Source organism: Rattus norvegicus, chromosome 1 (assembly GCF_021556685.1).
Source record: "Rattus norvegicus strain SHRSP/BbbUtx chromosome 1, alternate assembly SHRSP_T2T, whole genome shotgun sequence".
NCBI lineage: Eukaryota > Metazoa > Chordata > Mammalia > Rodentia > Muridae > Rattus > Rattus norvegicus.
In genome coordinates this window covers 185608519-185627500 of record NC_141534.1, presented here as the reverse complement: position 1 = coordinate 185627500, position 18982 = coordinate 185608519, and the positions used below count along the sequence as shown (strand labels likewise).

General features: G+C 46.7%; 1 protein-coding gene across 7 annotated transcripts in view; it reads left to right on the top strand.

Moving 5' to 3' along the window:
* Positions 1-18704, top strand: part of Syt17 (synaptotagmin 17) — a 66328-nt gene extending 47624 nt beyond the window's left edge. For 6 of the 7 annotated variants that reach the window (XM_087610159.1, XM_087610188.1, XM_087610134.1 and 3 more), the window contains one exon: positions 17390-18704. In XM_087610159.1, the coding sequence (XP_087466285.1) occupies positions 17390-17586 (197 nt within the window). In that variant the 3' untranslated portion in view covers positions 17587-18704. The remainder of the gene's footprint in view (positions 1-17389) is intronic. The other variant, NM_138849.2, reaches the window with a different exon arrangement.
* Positions 18705-18982: the final 278 nt, after the last annotated feature.

Genomic DNA, 18982 nt, shown 5'->3' with positions numbered 1-18982 from the left:
CAAACGCTGCACAAAGCTATTTGTTCAAGAGCTAGGACCAACGTGTGCTGGAAATCAAGGAGCAACAAAGAACCCCTCCCAGAGGGGTCTCAGCAGGAGAAGACACAGCTCGCTGAGCACGAGGGTGTCCCTGTCTGCCATTTCCAGGGAGCCTTTTGCAACCCTAGACTAGGAAGCCCAAATCCCACAGCTTAGCCACTGTGCCACTAAGAGCAAAGCCGTCTCATCTCTTTGGCCCCTGTTCTTCACCTATCAAGAGACAGGTAAAGTCTATCTATTTCCAGCCAGCAGGAGGCTCAGTGGGGTAAAGGCACTTGCTGCTAACATGACACCCAAGGTTGAGTCTCATGACCCACATACTGAAAGAAGAGAGCCAACACCCAAGAGTTATCCTCTGACCGCCACCCCTCCCTCAGATAAGCAAATAAGTGACCATAGTAATAGCAAGGACTTACATAACACTTACCAGACAGTGTTCCAAGGGAAACTCTTTGGTAACAGATGCTGAGAAAGGGACACCTATGCAAAAGAGGTGAAAAAGGGACATTCTGGATAGAGAAAATTATAAGGGCAGAGAAAGGGCGGGGCAGAATGTCTAAATCAGAATTAACAAAGGGAGTGCAGGGCTACGGTAAGGAGCGTAGATGGTGAGTATTTATCCAACACCTACTGTATACCTAAGGCTGTTAGCACTGGAACAGATGCGGCTCATGGGTCTGTGAAGGACTGGTTAAGACAGCGTGCACGCAAGGACTTTGCACAGAGCAGATGCTCTGTGGGTGTCACTTTCTCGCTTTTCCAGTTTGTAAGTCGACATGAAAACTTCTTCTCTGGATTTCTGCTTCCTCAGCCCCCCAGCATCAGAGCACAATGTGGCTGCTTCTATGGGAGTTACTCTTGAAGAAGCTTAGACAGAGGTGTCATTTACCCAGAACACTCAGGAGCGAAGGACAGGCAGGGACTCTGGAGCAAGTACTGGCCATGTAACTATGAGGACCTGTGTGCTGATCCCTAGAACCACATTAAACAGGGTCTGGCCACACGCATCAGTAATCTCAACCCCGGGGGAGATAGAGACAGGATCCCTGCGGCTTGCTGGCCAACCAGGGTAACCAGTCAGTGAGCTCTGGGTTCAGTGAACAACCCTGCCTCAAAAGGTAATGTGGAGAGTGCCTGAGGAGGGCAGCTGGTGTCAGCCACTCACTTCTGCAAGTATGCATGCTCATGTGCAGGAATACATGTGAACATATGCTAACATACATGAGAAGCAAAGGAGCAGGCTTCCCTTCCAACTTCATCAAGGGGCATCCCACATTGGCCACAGGAGAGACTTGAGACTTTGCGGCAGGTCCTCTAGGCCAACAGACTCATGCCCTGTCCACTGACAAGTGGCAGCCAAAGTGTCACTATGTGTCTGCTATGGGATGGGCCTCATCTGACATAATGCATTAGAGTCTGCAGGAGTCTCTGGGTGTTTCATGGCTGAGTTCCTGTCCCATCAGTTTAAGGTCACCCTGGACCTCTAAGTGGCCTCTGAGTGAGGAGAAGCAGGACACCTAACATGTGTCCGGATAACCTGATGCTCAAGTGAAAGTGCCCTGCCCCTTGTTAGAAGAACTATTTCCAGCTGGACCTGGCTTGCAATTCTAGCTAACTGAGGAGGAAGATGGAAAGTTCAAGTCCTACCTGGGATACAGAGTATCCTCGCAGTCAGGCTGAGCAACTTAATGAAAGCCTGTTTCAAATACAAAGTAAAGGAAAACAAAGGACTGGGGGTGTGATTAAATGGCAGATTGCTTGTCTAGAGTGCATGAGGGCTCCCAGTACTAGAAAGGGGGAAAAGTGTTCCTAAAATCCAGTCCAGTCCCTAGGATCTTTCAGAACATTTCCAAGTTTACTCAGAAGGCTGGACAAGAAAGCAGAGTGGAGGTCAGGAGACTCTTACCTGAGAGTGGCAGGAGTCCGATGGTCCCACACTAGTAATAGCCAACCTTGATAAAGTACACAGTGTCTGCCTGGCCCTGTCCTGGACACTCTAACACTGTCTCAGTGAACTTCACAATGACCAGATAAAGTACGTGCCACTTGTGTAAAATGCCTGGGACCAGAAGTGTTTCAGATCTTTAGAAATTATTTGCATATTAATAAAGAGCTCTCTTGGGACTAAGACAAAAGCATAAACATGATGTTCACTTATCTTTCATGTATACCTTATACATACACTCTACAGAGACTTTGACACAATGTGTCCCAACTTTTTGCATAAAACAAGATCTCATGGTGTGACATTCTCCATCATGTCTGTACTCAGGAAGTGTGAGGTTTTGCATGTCCGAATTGGGGGTGCACCATCTGGGCTGCTATCAGTCCATCTTTCAAGGCTGGGCAATGCCTAGAAAGTTCAAATGACTTACTAGAAGCCTCGAGGTCGTGTATAGTTAAGGGAAGGGCGTCTGCTGCAATAGGTCAGCCTCCACATGAGGCTCTGTGTGCCTGACTGCAACAGAAGCTTGCTGCTTCCCAGCACAGTGGTCCTGAGGCTCCCTCCATGGGCAGCTTCCATGTCTCCACATGTGACCCAGGTTCCTGGACTCTGCCATAATCTTGGGTTTTTCTGGCTTTCATTTCCAGCCACCTGGTGAAATAGGGACAAGAGACAAGGACAGAGATCCAAAGAGGGACAGTCATTGATTATTGCATAGGGAGATTTTACACACACACACACACACACACACACACACACACACACACACACACACTCATATGGAAGGAATGCATATCAGTGCAGAGGAGGCTGGGAAATGTAGTCCAGCTGTGCAGGCCAGGCCTTTGAGGATCACATAGCCTTTTCTGCAGCCAGCAAATAGCAAAGCTATTCTGTGCCTCCGCACAGCTTGCTCTGCTTCCTCTCTGGCCCTCCTGAGTACTTTTTCCTCCAAGTTCAGGGTCAGAGTCAACTTTGAGGGTCCCATCACTAAATGCCCAATAGTAGCTCAGGTTGCTCTGAGGACCTGTTAAATCAGATGTGTGGTCCCTCTGGCACATGTCTGGGGCCACTTTTGGTTGCCACAGCCCAGGAGATGCTACAGGCATCTAGTGTACTAGTAGAGGCCAGAGACACTGCTAAGCACCCAGCAATGTACAGCGTCCTGGAAAGAGGAAGGTTACAATGGCAAAGCATCAGTGACCGTGCTGTTGAGGCTGAGACACACTGGGCTAGAGCTGGGAATCTGTGCCGAGGTGTGGCCTCTGGCAGAAGACCAGAAGGCTGGATCAGCACAGGGAGGGCGGAGCTTAGGGGCTTCTGCTGCCCTGTCTGGGGCCTGGTTACTCTCCATGGGGCAGTTTTCCTTAGCTGCCAAGTATGAAGCAGGGGAGGAGTCATGCTGCCTGCTCCTCTTTGTGGATTTCAGCAGATTTTGCCTGCCTTTCATTTTGCCTGTCTCCATTCCCTACAAAAATGTGTGTAAACAGAAATGTCCTCCTCTGCAAACAAATGCTGTAGGCCAGCTGTTGCAGCCTAGGCAGGTGGACTGAGGGCCCCACAGAGGGAGAGGATGGGAGGCCTCTTGGGGAGTGAGCAGAGGTTTTACTATTCAGTCTCTACTCTTTTAGCGCCTTGTGGCTCATGGGTATATGTCCCCTGCATACAGTGACACAAAGGCACCATATTATTATAAAGATACAGGACCACAGACACCAGGACTGGAGAGAGAGATCAGTTAGTACAGTGCTTGCCTGCAGAGCGCTTCACACACACACACACACACACACACACACACACACACACACACCAGTTTCACACTATCACTAAATGAGAAAGGAGAGGAGGGAGGGGGAGAGAGAGAGAGAGAGAGAGAGAGAGAGAGAGAGATCCCTGCATCTAATTTTTTCTTATTTCTTCTTTGAGCCTGACTATTGACAAACTGAAACCAACCCCAGCAACAACCACCTATCAGGGGCCTAGCCTTTTTGTACCCCCTGAAAAGTCCCCAGAATTCCAAAGGCCACAGAATCACAGAAACTATCTGCAGCTGGCAAAACCATGCCTCTGCTAGAGCCCAAAGCAAATCATAGTCAGCTGCTGAGGACAGACCAGAGCAGCCTTGTATCTCAACACCTGGAATTAAAATAAAAATATTTTTATATGTGTTTTTAAAAAAAATGAAAATTCTAAAATTCTCACAACATATACCCCAGCACTGGGGAGGTGAAGAGAGATGGAGCTCTGAGGCTTACCCGGCAAGTCTTAAAATATAGGGTGACTGAGGAATGACATCTGAGGGGTGACCTCTGGTCTCCACACATACACACATCTGCCCCTACACACTCACCCGCATGCATGCACACACACAAATTACACATATGTATGTATACATATACATGAGAACTTATATATGTATATATAATTTATATTTTATATGTATGTATTACTATACATTTCTATAAATACAGTAATTATCATACTTATATATTAGTGATATTTACATAAAATAAAATTTGTATTATTAAATACAAATACATACATGGCAATCAAAAAAGGGAGGCCTAGAACAGAAAGTAAGAGTCTCAAATTTCACCTACATAAAGAAGTCATTTTGAACAGTTTATTGTTGCTTTCCTATAGGAAAGTGCTTGTGTGTGTGTGTGTGTGTGTGTGTGTGTGTGTGTGTGTGTGTGTGTATGTATGTTTGTGTGCTCATGTGTGTCTTATGTGTATGTGCTCATGTGTGAGTGTGTGTGTGTGTATGTTTGTGTGCTCATTTGTGTCTCATGTGTATGTGCTTTTGTGTGTGTGTCTGTGTGTGTGTATGTTTGTGTGCTCATTTGTGTCTCACATGTATGTGCTCGTGTGTGTGTGTGTATGTTTGTGTGCTCATGTGTGTCTCATGTGTATGTGCTCATGTGTGAGTGTGTGTGTATGTTTGTGTGCTCATGTGTGTCTCACGTGTATGTGCTCATGTGTGTGTGTGTATGTTTGTGTGCTCATGTGTGTCTCACGTGTATGTGCTCGTGTGTGTGTGTGTGTGTGTATGTTTGTGTGCTCATGTGTGTCTCACGTGTATGTGCTCGTGTGTGTGTGTGTGTGTGTGTGTGTGTGACAGAGAGAGAGGGAGAGAACACATGTGTAGAGGTGACCTTTGGGCTCCAGCTTGCAGGCGTTGGTTCTGTCCTTCAACGGTGTAAATCCTGGGGATCAAACTCAGGTTGTTGTGCTCAACCTCAAGTGCCTTTACCCACTGAGCCATCTTGTGAGTCCCTCAAGGGAATCTCCACAGCGTGTAACCTTCCCTTTTATCTTAAAGCTACATCTCAGAGTCTATACTATCTTAAAAGAAAAACACTGTGCTAACAGTTTTATCCTTTGAAGTGAGAGGTCTGTAAGAGCCTGGGTCACCAGAAACAAAGCTTAGCAAAAAGGAAGGCCAAGGAGCCATTCCAAGGACGGGGATCCGATTTCTCTGGGTATTTTTATGAGGATTCTATTCCCCAACTTAATGTTGCAAGGGTTCTTAGGCCAGACAGTGCCTGTGGAACCTGGGTGTCACTGGTGTCACCCGTGAGGGATTTTAAGCGTCCAGATACCTGGCTGGACACACCTGCAACCCCAGCTTTGGGGAGATGAAAGCAAAAGACTGGCTGATTTCAGGCTAGTCTGAGCCACCCACTGAGACCCTGTCTCCATAAGCAAAGAAAGAACACAGATGCTGGCAGCCTGTATTCATTAGCCTGCTCCATCCCTGAGACAGGATAACTGAGCTAGAGCGTTTTACAGAAGGAAAGATTTGTTTTGTGCTGACAGCCTTGGGGGTATCAGTCGGAGGTCATTGGCACTGTTGACTTTTAAACCTGTGGTGAAGCTCTGTGGCAGGGCTGGCAGAACTGATTGGGGGAGGGAGGAAATGTCAGGGTCTTTTGTTGATAATGATCATGGTAGTGGTGGCTGTGTGTGTGTGTGTGTGTGTGTGTGTGTGTGTGTGTACACAAACCTTTGAAAAGTAGTTCTCTCCTTCCTCTGTGGGTTCCAGGGATCTCCTAAGTAGTCAGACTGATGCAGTGCAAGCCCTTTGCCCACTGAGCCATCTTGTTGGCCTCTCCATTGTAGGCCTCAAGGCCTTCCCTCTGCAATTAGTAATCCTGACAATTGGCCTGAAGCAAGAGGATTGTGTGTTCAAGACCAACTTGAGCTGCATATGTATGAAATGCTTTTCTCCCCACCTCTCAAAGTGGGGGAGGGGGTTATACCCCAATGACCTACTTATTCCTATGAGGCCCTGCCTCTTACAGGATCCACCACCTCCCAGTAGCAACTAAGTTCGAGCTTTTTGAGTCTATTTCAGATGCAGAGTGAAGAAGTCTGTGATCTGGGGCTCACACTTTGAGAGCAAACTACAGCCCATAGTCCAAACCAGGCCCACTTCTTGTTATTACAAATAAAGTTTTATTGAAGCCCAGTCATATCCTGTTTGTGAACAACCAGCTATAGTTGGTGTCTCCTTCAAAAAGTACAGTTGAATCACTTCAGCAGAGAGCTTAAAAATCTTCCCAATCAGTTTATTCATGGACACAGTGTATACACTCTGGCCTAAAGTAACATCTCTGCACAATCTTGCAACCATCTGTTCTCTCCTGCAGGGGAGAGATGGCTTGTTTAATTGGGAACAGGTGAACTTCCAAGAACACATTCCTGGTTGTCTTGTGAGAGGGTGTGTTAAAGGGACCTGCCCATCCTAGGCAACGTTCTCCATAAGCCTTTCAGCAATCGAGCCTCTGGTTAGGGCTGCTGTGTTCACAAAGGTTTACTCCAATGAGGGCAGAGAGCAGGGGCAACTGCTATTCAGTCACGGTTGCAAAGCTGTGGCCCACCCGAGAGATCAGCTGGGGAGGAGAGGGGTTTGGGCCCACCGTTTCAGAGGGCTCCATTTCTACCTTTGTGCCAAGAGCTTCTTCCTGGCAGACTGGAAGCAGAGTAATGTGGACATGCAGGAAGGCGGCAGGGACACAGCACCCCGCCTCCCACCATGGCCTGTGTCCTCTAGGCCCTGCCCCCCCACTCCCACCCCCACCCCCGCTTTTGCCACATCTCCATAAAGCCACCATCTTAGGACTCCATCAGATTACTAATCTACTAATGATCTCAGAGCCCTCGTGGCCGTCTCTGGACACACCCTCAGACACACCCAAAGTGTGCTCACGAAGGCCTTAGACATTTCCTGGTCCTATTAAGTTGGCAACGAAGATCATACCACGGTGGGTCCCTTTATACAGCCCATCAAAGAGCTCAGTCCACCTGCAATTTTTAATTCTACACAGAGCCTGATACATGAGACTCGCCTGGGGTGCATCTGGAAAATACCCCAGGTCTGACCACTGACAAAATCTCTCTGAAGCAGTAGTTGGCCAAGCAAGGAAGATACAATTCACTGTGCCCCTAAAGCATCAGCAGGTGTCTTGTGATGAGCTGTGAAGATAGTCAGTAGAAAATGTTTCCCCCAAAGCCCTGCCAGCATCTCTGGAACGAATGGGCAGAAATGGTCGTCAGTCCTAAGTATAAATTTTGGAGGCTCGTGTGAAAACAAAAACATTGCTATGTAGTTACACCTTCAGAAGCTTCCAAAAAAACGGTGCAATTCACACCCACATCTGAAAGTGGGGTTTCAGCTCATGTCAGATAGACACAGGCTCCATAGACTCCACACACATGCATAGAGAAGTGGTTCAGAGGAATTGAAGAGATTTTAATCTTGGTTTTCATTTCTCAGGGAAGGAAAAGAAATCTAATTGGTAAACCTGGTTCTGGTTAGTTTTAATTATTGATGGACTCTATAATTACCTAGGTAGAGTGTCCCCACGAGGCAGAGAGGGGGCAGTGTTTTGATTCCATTAATTGATGTTGGAAGACCCCACCTCACACTGTGGGTGGCACCATTCCCTAAGAAGGAATTTCTGAACTGTGTGAGTGGAGAATGTGAACTGAGCACTAGCCTGCAGGCACTCATTTCCCTCTGCTCTTGACTGTGGATGTGAACAGCACGGCTTCTAGATCTGGCCAAGTTGACTTCTCTGTGATGAACTAAACCATGGAATTGTGAACTAAAATAACCCCCTCCAGGTTGTTCTAAGTAATGATAGGTATATTGGGACACAAGCATCGTAAATCAAGGAGCCTCTGTATATCTTGTGTGTAACGAGAGAGAGAGAGAGAGAGAGAGAGAGAGAGAGAGAGAGAGAGAGAGAGAGCCATTGGCTGTATTTGTCAATCACACCCCACTCAGTTTTTGAGACAGGGTGTCTCACATAACTTGAAGCTTGTAGGTTGGATAGAATGGTTCACAGTGACCCCAGAGATCCACTTGTCTCCAACTCCCCATCAATGGGATTGCAGGTGTGTACCTGTGCCTGGCTCCAGGGATTGAACTCAGGTCCTCAGGCTTGTGTGGGGAGCATTTTGCTGACTGAGTTATCTCCCCAGCTTGTCCTGCACTGTACTCTCAGTCTTGTGCTCTCCCTATGGGAGGGACAAGGTAGGGAAAGGACAGTGGTGCCTCGCTTTCTGTTTCTGCCTCTGAGCCCTGGCTATCCCATCTGCGAACTGGGCGTGTGAACCATATCTTGCCCAGTAGAGCTGTGGAATAAGCAGTTTCCCAGTGCCTGGATGGCAGAGGTCAGGATCAGTGATGCTGGTTCTCAGTGGTGAAAGTGTGGTTATCCAGACCGTCCTTATGGCTGTGGAAGGGAAAAGGTGGAGGAAAACACGAGTAGCTGCTGTGAAGCATGAACAGAGCCAGAAGAGCTTCTAAGGAAGACATCGAGTCAGGGTGAAATCTCTCAAGCAAGTGCTCTCTGCCTCAGCCCAGGGAAACAGCATCTGACAAGGCACACAAAACCTGCATGTGCCCATGGATTGACTAGTGTGGAAACTGAGACCCAGAAAGGGGCTAGATAGAACCGGTATATGGAGGCAGGGGCTCATGTGTGTGTTCATACATGTGTTTGCTTGAGTGTCTGGAAGTCAGAGGTCAACCCTGGTTGCTATTCCTCAGAAGTTATCCACCTTGATTTTTGAGACAAACTCTCTCACGGAGACCCAGGGCTTTTAGGGTAGGCTAGGCTGCCTGGCCAATGAGCCCCAGGGACCTGCCCGTCTCTTCCTCCCCAGCTCTGGGATGGCAAGCACACACCACCATAGTCAGCTCTTTACAAGGGTTCTGGGATTGAGCCCAAGTCTTCCTGCTTGAGCCCTATCTCCAGCCTCCTGAGGTAACTTGCTGTGGAGACAAGCCTGAAGCCACTTACTGATTTCAGAAAGGACAAAGAGAAGAAGGGCATTTGCTTCTGAAAAGATTTTGCAAAAAGTAAAGATAACAGGGGATCACCTTGCTGGAGTGTGGAGAACTGACCTGTGCAAGGGTCGGGGGAACCAGATGCATCAACCCTGTGGGTCTCTCAGGGGTTAACTCATGAACATCCTGAAATGTAGGCCCTCCCTACTCCCCATGATGGTAAAATGACCTAGGATGGGTCTTGCTAGCTGACCACCTTTATTTTTCTAGAAATGGGGAGACAATTCCAGCACCCAAGAGGTCGGCCTCCAAGTGTAGTAAGAACTTGTTAGGGTCCCACACATGATGGGAGGAGGGGCCTATGCTGTGCTCCAGGCCTAAGGTTACACTGCAAGTGCAGTACTGGTCTGAGGACATGGAGGAAAACCTGTAATTACCTATGGCCCAGCATGCACAAGAGGAAACTGAGCCTGTTCTCCTTGACAAAGCAGAGGACCATCCCCCTTTTGACTTGTAGCATTTATCACACCCATATTTGAAGGCATCCAGCTTCCCTTCTAGAACTGCCTTGGCAAAGTGAATTAGCAACCAAAGGAGCTTAGCTCCAACAGGGAGAATGAATTCATCTTCACAGCAAGTGTTAACATTGGATGCTTCAGCTCACCACAGCTCGTTTGGGGTGGCTAGATTTTGACTGGCGCCTGAAGAGATTTCTCATTATTTCCCTGGACCTCAGTTTTCCCAGATGTGAAATGGGTAATTGGGCTCACTCTCCCCCCACCATGTGTGTCTCTCTTCTCTATCCCCCCTCTTTCTCACTCATTCTCTTTCTCTTTTCTCCCTCTCTCCCTCTGTCTCTTCCCTCCCTCTCTCTATATTCCTCTCTCTCTCCCCAGTCTGTGTGCATGTGTCTCTCTGTTTCTGTCTCCCTCCCCACCGTGCGTGTGTGTGTGTGTGTGTGTGTGTGTGTGTGTGTGTGTGTGTGTGTGTTAGGTGTGTTAGGTGTGTTACCAGCTTTTAGTGGGCAGAATCCAGAATGCTGATCAGCATCCTACATTTCTCAAGATGACTAATCCCTCACATCACAGATTGATTAGTCCCAAATGTCCAGTGTTGAAAACTGTTTCCTGTTCTGGAAAGAGCTCATCTGAAGATTCCATGTGGGTTAACCCACAGTTAACACATAGTGCATGTTCAATAAAGCTAGGACGCCGTCACTGCTCCTTTAGAGCTGGACTATGGAATTCAGGACGTTCCCTCTTTCTCTCGCCAGAAGTCTGCAGTTAGTTAACAACTCTTTAGAGATAAGTTGGGTCCAAAATTTCAGGAAGTGGACTCCACAGGGCAGAGTGGGGGTCAAATCTATTCAGTGCCTGAGAAGGGGAACCAGATTTCAGTGTGCTGTCCAAAGTAGGCGACAGTGTCGGGATTCTTGAGATCCATGGTTCAGAGGCTCTCATCAGCTGAGGAACAGGCAAAAGGACTCTGCCCAAGGAGAAATCCCTCCTACTGAACACTTTCCCCTTAGACTTTCACTGAAACAAAACTTCTCATGTGTCCATTGACTCGCCGTGGAGCGTTGAGCTTACTTGTAGACTGAGAGTCATAATTATAGAAAGGAATCAAGGCAGAGTGAATCTCCATCTCTCTACAAAGAGAGTTGATGTTCTCTTCCACAGGAGCCCTCATTCTGTTCCAACTCTTTGCTGCCCAAAAGTCACAGTACACCACATTAATTTGTATTATTTCAGATGGGGGGAGGAGATGGCCAATCTTATTAGCTCATTTTCCATTACTATAGCAAGATACCCAAAGCTGGGTATGTTCTAAAGATAAGAGGTTTGTTTAAAACACAGAGAGGCTGAAAGTCAAGATTGAGCAACCCCAACGTTTTGTCTCTTATTAAAGATCTCAATAAGGCATCAAGGGCCAGGGGTCACTTGGCAAGATGGAAGGCTAGAGAAATTAACTTACTCTTCCACAATGACCCACTTTTGCAACACCACACCAGGGTCCCCTAAGCACTACCTTATTCCCTTCTGAAAACAGGAGCCCAATAACCTAAACGCCTGCTCTGGCCTCTGCCTTTTAAAGGTTCCACCATCTTCTCACTGTCACACTGAGGCCCACAAAACCCATGAAGTGTAAACAGGTCCTTGGGGAGGGCCCGAGGATTCCTCCTGATGGTACACACTGATACCTGTGTTTGTGATATCTGTCTTGACTGTCTATGTTCTGGGTTACACAGGCTTCTGGGAAATTGATTTTAAATGACAAGTAGGAGAGTATGCATGTGTCTGTGTGTATGTGTGCTTGTGTGCATGTGTGTTACAGTAATACATCAATGTCTGCTTTTACATGCATGCTCCATGACAACCAGTGAAGAATATTTGCAGGGAGAATGCCTTCTAAGGAAAAGGAACATAAGGATCTAGTTAGAAGGGGTTGCTTTCCTTAGCTTCAATACTGTGTCACTTACTAGCTATAGGATTTGGTTCCTTAAGCCATGGGTGGAGGAGCAGGATATCTGCCCCACTGCCTCAGACACCAGTTTCTTTTGTGTTTGCTTGTTTGAGATGCTGTCTGTACTCATCTTAAACTTCTGATACTCTTACCTCTGACTCATATAGGCTGGGATGACAGAGATGCCCCAGCAGGCTACATTCTAATCTTTTGGTTTTGTTTTCGAGACAAGGTCTCACTATGTAAGCCAGGCTGGCCTTGAACTCACAGAGATCCATCAACCTCTGCCTCCTGCATGCTGGGATCAAAGGCATGTGCCACCACACCTGGCCTCTAATCTTAATTCTCTGTTCTCTGCAGTGACACAGAACTAAGTATTTGTGGTGATGTCATCTCTGGACTTTTCTCCCACTGCTTTTACACTCGATCCCATTAACTTTATTCAACCTCAACTTAACATTTGCGTTCAAAATTGTGTATTTTTCCACAGACTGTCAGGACTGCATAACTTACTAAGCAGTTTGCAAGTGCCGGTGCCTGCCAGTTACTTCAGATGGCCATAGAGGCAGCCTTCCCATCCACCAGGGCTGAATCACCAGGAGAACTCCCGCCTCTCCAGGCCTAATAATTCGACAGCCAAGTTACTTTGCAAATTGGGCTGGGAAGCGTAGGCTATAATGCTTCCGTTTCCTTCTCTTCTGGCAATTTAGATGTGAATTCTCTAATAACGGTTGTTTTTGCTTTCTTCCAACATAATATGTGCTCGTTACACGAAGTTCAAATTCTTATAGACTTATGTAACACAAAAAGTAGGCTTTCCCTCCAGAGAAAGGCTCTCTTGACAGTTAGGTGAACTGTGTGTCTTGGAGATGCCCCCTCGTTTTGAATGTGTGGCTCTGTCTCCTTTCAAGCAGTCCTATGGATCCCGTGGCATCATAAGCCATCAGAGGTTAATTAATGCTCTCCACTCTTGGTGTTGGGCTCTGCAAATCATATTCTAAGTTGAAGACATGGTGTAAATGAGCTGCTAAGGAAGAGTAATGGGACCTCCAGGGGATGTTAGGTGATCGGGCTCCACTCTCAGGACCGGGACCCATGGTCTTAGGGGAGAGACCAGAGACTTTCTTCATCCTTCCTTCACACACCACCCAGAGTGAAGCAAGAAGGAGCCATCTTCGAAGAGACTAAGCCTTCCTCACCAGACTCTGAATGTGTTATGCCTCAGACTTGGACTTCCCAGGCTCTAGAACCATAAGAAATGAGTTTGTGGTGTTTTCAAGCTGCCTAATTTATAGCAGTTTCTCGTAGCTACCTGAACAGACCAAGCCAGGCAAATAGGGCGGAGTCTAAGAGAGACTCAGTCCAGGCATCCAGCCATCCCCCCTGAGGGATATTCCTGTCGCACTGAGTGGCAGCATGCTCATAGTTCTGGCAACTGGGGACGCTGCCTTGAGTCTTGTTGTCTGGGAAATTCAGTGGGTATGGCCACACAGGCAAAGGTAAGCCCCTGAGTAGCTTATCACCAGTCTCCAGGCCCTTGTGAAGTCACCCACCATCAATCACACTGTCTATACAGACAGGTTGGCATGATTGGGTATGCTGCCATGGTGTCCAAAGTGGGTCCAGCTCCACAGAAGCCAGGAACAGTTTCTAGGGTGACTGTGGGGCAGGCAGGATGCTGGTAGCTCCAAGAGACTTCTTCATTCTTCATTCCCGTTGTTTTCTGTCCTTGCAAGCAGTATCCTAAGTTGGCATTTCTTTTTCCAGGAAGGATCCGCTAGTGAATATCTGGAGGCTCACAGCCTATGTAATGTTTCTTGAACACATTTTTGTGGCTTACATATTCGCCATTACACATGCTACTAAATCCAGATGCTTAGGCCTTAAGGCCCAGTGTCACCCTATCAGGATGTGGTTTTGTTGGGACATGGTTAAGTCATGGGGACAGAGCACTCACTTTTGGGATATGTGGCTTGATGAAAGAGGCCTCAGAGAGCTGACTTATCCTTCCCAGTGTGTGCCTATACAGTAAGAAGATGCCATCTCAGCTGGCCAGTGGTGGCACAAGCCTTTAATCCCAGCACTTGGGAGGCAGAGGCAGGTAGAGTTCAAGGCCAGCCTGGTCTACAGAGTGAGTTCCAGGACAGCCAGGAAAACCCTGTCTTTAAAAACAAAACAACAAAAATGAAAAAGCCAACTGAGAGACTACACTGTGTCTTGATCTTGTGCTGCCCAGTCTTCAGAACCATGAGAAATAGATTTCTATTGTTTGCAAGCCCCTGGGTTATGGCTTTTTTCCATAGCAACACAAAGATCTCATCCCTGTCTTGCAGCACAAGTTCATCATTATGTAAGCAAATGGGGTTGGCTATGTTTTGATAAAACTTTATTTACAAAAATAGGTGGAGGGGTGTATTTGTCTTGGAAGCTTTATGTTGTCAATTCCTACTGTATAAAATATTCTCGTATGTATTTATCTGTATCTGGCTCTGTAGGTGGTGCTGTGGGACACATTCTTAGAGCAGATGTGCTGGGTTACAAGTTGCTTTTTAGTTTGAACCCATTCCAAAAGTTGAACCAACTCAGTCTTCATTGTATGAGAATGTTTAAATTTTTTTCCTTGTTTCTCTCTTTCTCTTCTCTGTCTTTCTGTGTCTCTATTCTCTGCCTGTCTGTCTGTCTCTTCTTTTTCTCTCTGTCTCTCTGTGTCTGTGTCTCTCTATATTGTGCACACATGTTCATTTGTACATGTGTGTACATATGCATGTTAAGGCCAAAAGTCAAGAGTGGGTGTCTTCTTCAATCTCCTTATTTTTTGAGGTCGACTTTCTCTCTGAACCTGGAGCTCACCAATGCAGCTAGGCTGGGACCAGGGAATACCCTGAAATGTCTCTGTGGATGCTGTGGACCTAAACTCTGGCCCTCATGCTTAAACAGAGAAACAGTTAATTGACTTAGCCTTCCCCTCAACCCAATATTTCCTTCCTTAAAACTTCTTTCTCCAGGATACAAGACCTATGCTCACTTGAGGGATGCTTCTGTGTGCTGTCAGTTTTGTCTTTGGCATTCCTGCAATGGGGATTCAGTCTATAACTTAGTCTGGCTTGGCACAGGATTTCTCCTGCCTTAACTGCTCACATGCTGAGACTGTAGGCATGAGCTGTGGTAACCTGTCGTGTCCGGCAAAATCAAGCCTTATGTTCCTTACTAAACATGGTTCAGAAAGGGTCTTGACTGTTACCTACACAAAAACATTTTTTTCGATGCATCACCTTACCAATTTTCTCACTAAGCCAAGATTCCATTGCAACCTCCTGTCATAAGGGACCTTCGTGTAATGAGATCTATCTATGGATACCAAGCTCATTACTGGCTGAATAAAAAGTATACATGTTCCAATTTTGCCCCCAGAGCTGACAAGCACCGGACACCCTCGAGCAAGCATCATGTTCTTCTGCCCCGTTTCACTAGGTATTTTGGTTTTCAGATGTTGGATGGTGTTCTTGACTTTGTGTTTGCACTTTTCTTCTCCCAACCCCCATTGCTTATCATTTGGAATTCTCTATGTGAGCCCCACAAGGGAGAATGGAGGTTCACTGCTAGCACTTAAGCTATGTTTGGGGCTCTGGATTTGAGCTGGTTTGTGTGATACTCAGTACCCCTCCTGGGATCTAACCTGACGTTGCTTGGCTCAGGCTGGGCGAATCCGTGATATTTCCCATTCTTTAGCCTTTCATTTATAGCACAGGCACAGCCTGCTTCCCCATTAGTGAAACAGCACACTTAAACCATCTACACAGATAAAAAATGAGGCTGAACTTGGCCAGGAAGAGAAATCAGCCCAACCGTCTCATTAGATTTCAAAGACACTAACTAATTAAGCTTGCATTGGAATTAGCAGAGAATCCTTCTGAGAGACAGCTGTGACAAGGCGAGGAAGAAACTACCCTGCCATTTCTCTCAGCGAACTTGCCTTCATTGTGAGAAAAAGAGGAAGTGGTTTTTTTTAATAAGGTCAATGGACAGAAATTTAGGATCAAAACAATAATATATCACTTGCCACTGCGTGCTGGGAGCCCTACACACATAATTTATCTCCACCATGTATCAACTTTGAAGACAAAGTGAGAATAGTCTCGACTAAATGGGGAAAGGGAGGCATAAGAGAGTTTGCCTTATGTCATAAGTACTTTTCCTGTTTGCTATGATAAGATGACCTGACAAAAGCAACAGGGAGGGAGAGAGAGAGGGAGAGAGAGGGAGAGAGAGGGAGAGAGAGAATATTTATTTTAGCTGACAGTTCTGGTACAGTCCATTATGGTAGGAAGTCAAAGCAGAAGAAGTTTGAGAGAGCTGATTACATTGGATACTGGTCAAGAAACAGTAATCAATATGTTCAGCAAATTTTCTCCTTTTTCATATAATTCAAGACCTAAGCCTTGGGAATGGTGCCACCCACAGTGGGCAGGTCTTTCCACTTCAGTTAAACAAGATAATCCCCCATAGGCATGTTCAGGAGCCAGTCTCTCCAGGGGATCCTAGATTCTTCAAAGTTGACAGCTGAGATTAATAATCGCCCCTGCTTGCTTCAGAGTCCTAAGATTCACCTCAGAACGTCCATCCTCTTAGTTCAACCCTAGTTACTCTCACTTGAGTTAGATTGACTGCCTGCCTACAAGACTATTGGCCATGTCAAGAAACATTTGGGATTGTCACAGCCTGAGGGATGCTGCTACTGGCATCTAATAGGTAGTAGATGAAAGACAAGTCTCTATAGTAAAGTATTTTTCAAACCATGATATCAATAATACCGCTGTTAGCATACCCTTGTTTGACCCTGGAGATCTGGATCAGTGGGTAAGAGTGCTTGCTATGAGAGCATGAGGATTTGAATTCAGATCCCCAGCACTCGTGTGAAAAGCTGAGCATGAGCTGAGAGCGTGCCTGCAACCCAAGTGCTTTGGGGGAATAGAGACAGGAAGATCACTGGGCTTGCTGGTCACCAGTCTAGCTCCAGGTTCACTGAGAGACCCTTCACAAGGAAATAAAGAAGAGTATGACAGAGCAGGACTCGCCGTCCTCTTCTGATCTCTGCAAATGCACACATAGGCACATGTATGGGCACTTAGAACACACACAAAAAACCTTGGTGTGTCCACTTAGCTGGACTATAGTGACAGCTGGCTGTCTCACCAGAACTGTCCATTCACAGAATTCTATAGGCAATGTGTAAATCAGTGAGGTGTAACTTCATAGTCGCATATTGTGAGTGGCACATTTCAAAGAAGGAACATCCTGTGCAAAGGTTGGTAAATGGGAATGGCTGACTTGGTAAGGGACAGCAGTGCTTAGGAGCCTCAGCTGTGCTTAGAAGACTGTCCTCATAAAAAGAAGCAATGTCACGGGGTTGAGGATTTAGCTCAGTGGTAGAGCACCTGCCTAGCAAGCACAAGGTCCTGGGCTCGGTCCTCAGCTCCGGAAAAAAAAAAAAAAAAAAAAGAAGCAATGTCCCCAAAATAACAACCCCATGCTTGCCGCTGAGCAGTATGTGAACTAATGACCTCTGTCTTGTACCTACCTCCCACCCTATTTCCCCTGCTCCCCCACTTTCCCTGCCTGCCCTCACTCCTCTGGCTCTCTAGTGTTCGGTCACAACATGAAAAGCAGCAACGACTTCATCGGGAGGATCGTCATCGGCCAGTATTCCTCCGGCCCCTCGGAATCCAACCACTGGCGGCGAATGCTCAACACGCACCGCACTGCTGTGGAACAGTGGCATAGCCTGAGGTCCCGGGCTGAGTGTGACCGAGTGTCTCCGGCCTCGCTGGAGGTGACCTGATCGCCATAAGGAAGGCAACCTTCATTTGTTAAAAAAAGAGGAAAAAAATGTGTCACATAAATATTCAGCCCACACCTACGTATACTTTCACACATGTGCACGTGCATACACAACGCCCTCTCTGTACCGAGAGCCAGCTGACAGTTGATCATGAAACAGCCACCCTCATTGAGGGAAGCTTGTGAAGTTTCCAGACACTCCATTCATGCATAAATCACAAGCCTGGTAGACTCTGCTGTGGGACTTACTAGCAGTGCCTACTCTTATCCACACCTATGTCCCAAAATGTACTTTCAACCCTCAGGCCAGAGAAAGGAGGCCTTCCTAGGAAGAGCCTGACTCAGTTTACCAAGAGTTCAGCTGTTATTTGGGGGGCTTGATTCCCCACTTCAAAACCATATCTTCCAGGAAAGTTCTGAACAGGCCACTGTTAACTGGGGTCCCTTCTCCAACGGTGTAAGTATCTTTATTTTCTCCTTAGCAAATATGATAAATAGATTAGACCCTTTGGAGAGACCAAAGGGTAGCAAAAGACAGTAAGTTCGTGTCAGGAGCACACTCTCAGCTGCTTTGTCCTTGTGTTAACTTATTGCTGGGACTCCCTGTGGGTGTGTGTGTGTTATTGTGAGTGTGCCCTCACGGGTAAGTACATGTGTGCCTGTTCATCCCATTAGACAGCAAGGCAGTAGCCAGGACCTCCATCCATGAAGCTCTCTTACCTCTGCCTTTTATCCAATGCAAGTTTACCCCATATCCTCTCACACATCAGAGACCCAACCTGAGGTAGTGATAGTTCACATATGTCCATAATAGGGTTTTGATAGAGCAGAGGTAACATGTCTGACTGAATTGTGGTGGTTATAACCCATTGGGGGTTTGGCATGGGGACGAGAATGGTACTACATCCCTCCACCATGACCTCTCCCCAAAACCAGACTCCAGTGATCCTTCTGTGTTTCTGTGTGCACCACAGTCATGTCTCATGTGCTAAGGCTTTAGTGTAGTTAGAATAGAGTTCCCTCACAGGATGCTTCTGTATCTTTCTCCACAGCGTATTGTCCTCTGTGATGGGGAGTTATCTGTTGTTGAAATAAAAGATTATTTATTTGTGACTTGCATTGGAGTTATCTGTTTTTTCATGACAGAAGATGGGAAGGTGTTTGGCTGCTGGTATGCATAATAAAGCAATCCAGCCAGAGACGAGGGTGGCTTAGTAAAGTGCTTGCTGTTGGATCCCTAGTACTCATGTAAAAAGACAGGCCTCACATAAGTATCTGTAATCCTAGTGTAAAGTGTGGTATGTGCATGCGTGTGTGTGTTCTGTGACAAGACTTTTCTTGGAGAAATCCAACATATATGTCTTATTTACCTCCAGATAAGGAGTTCACAACAGACT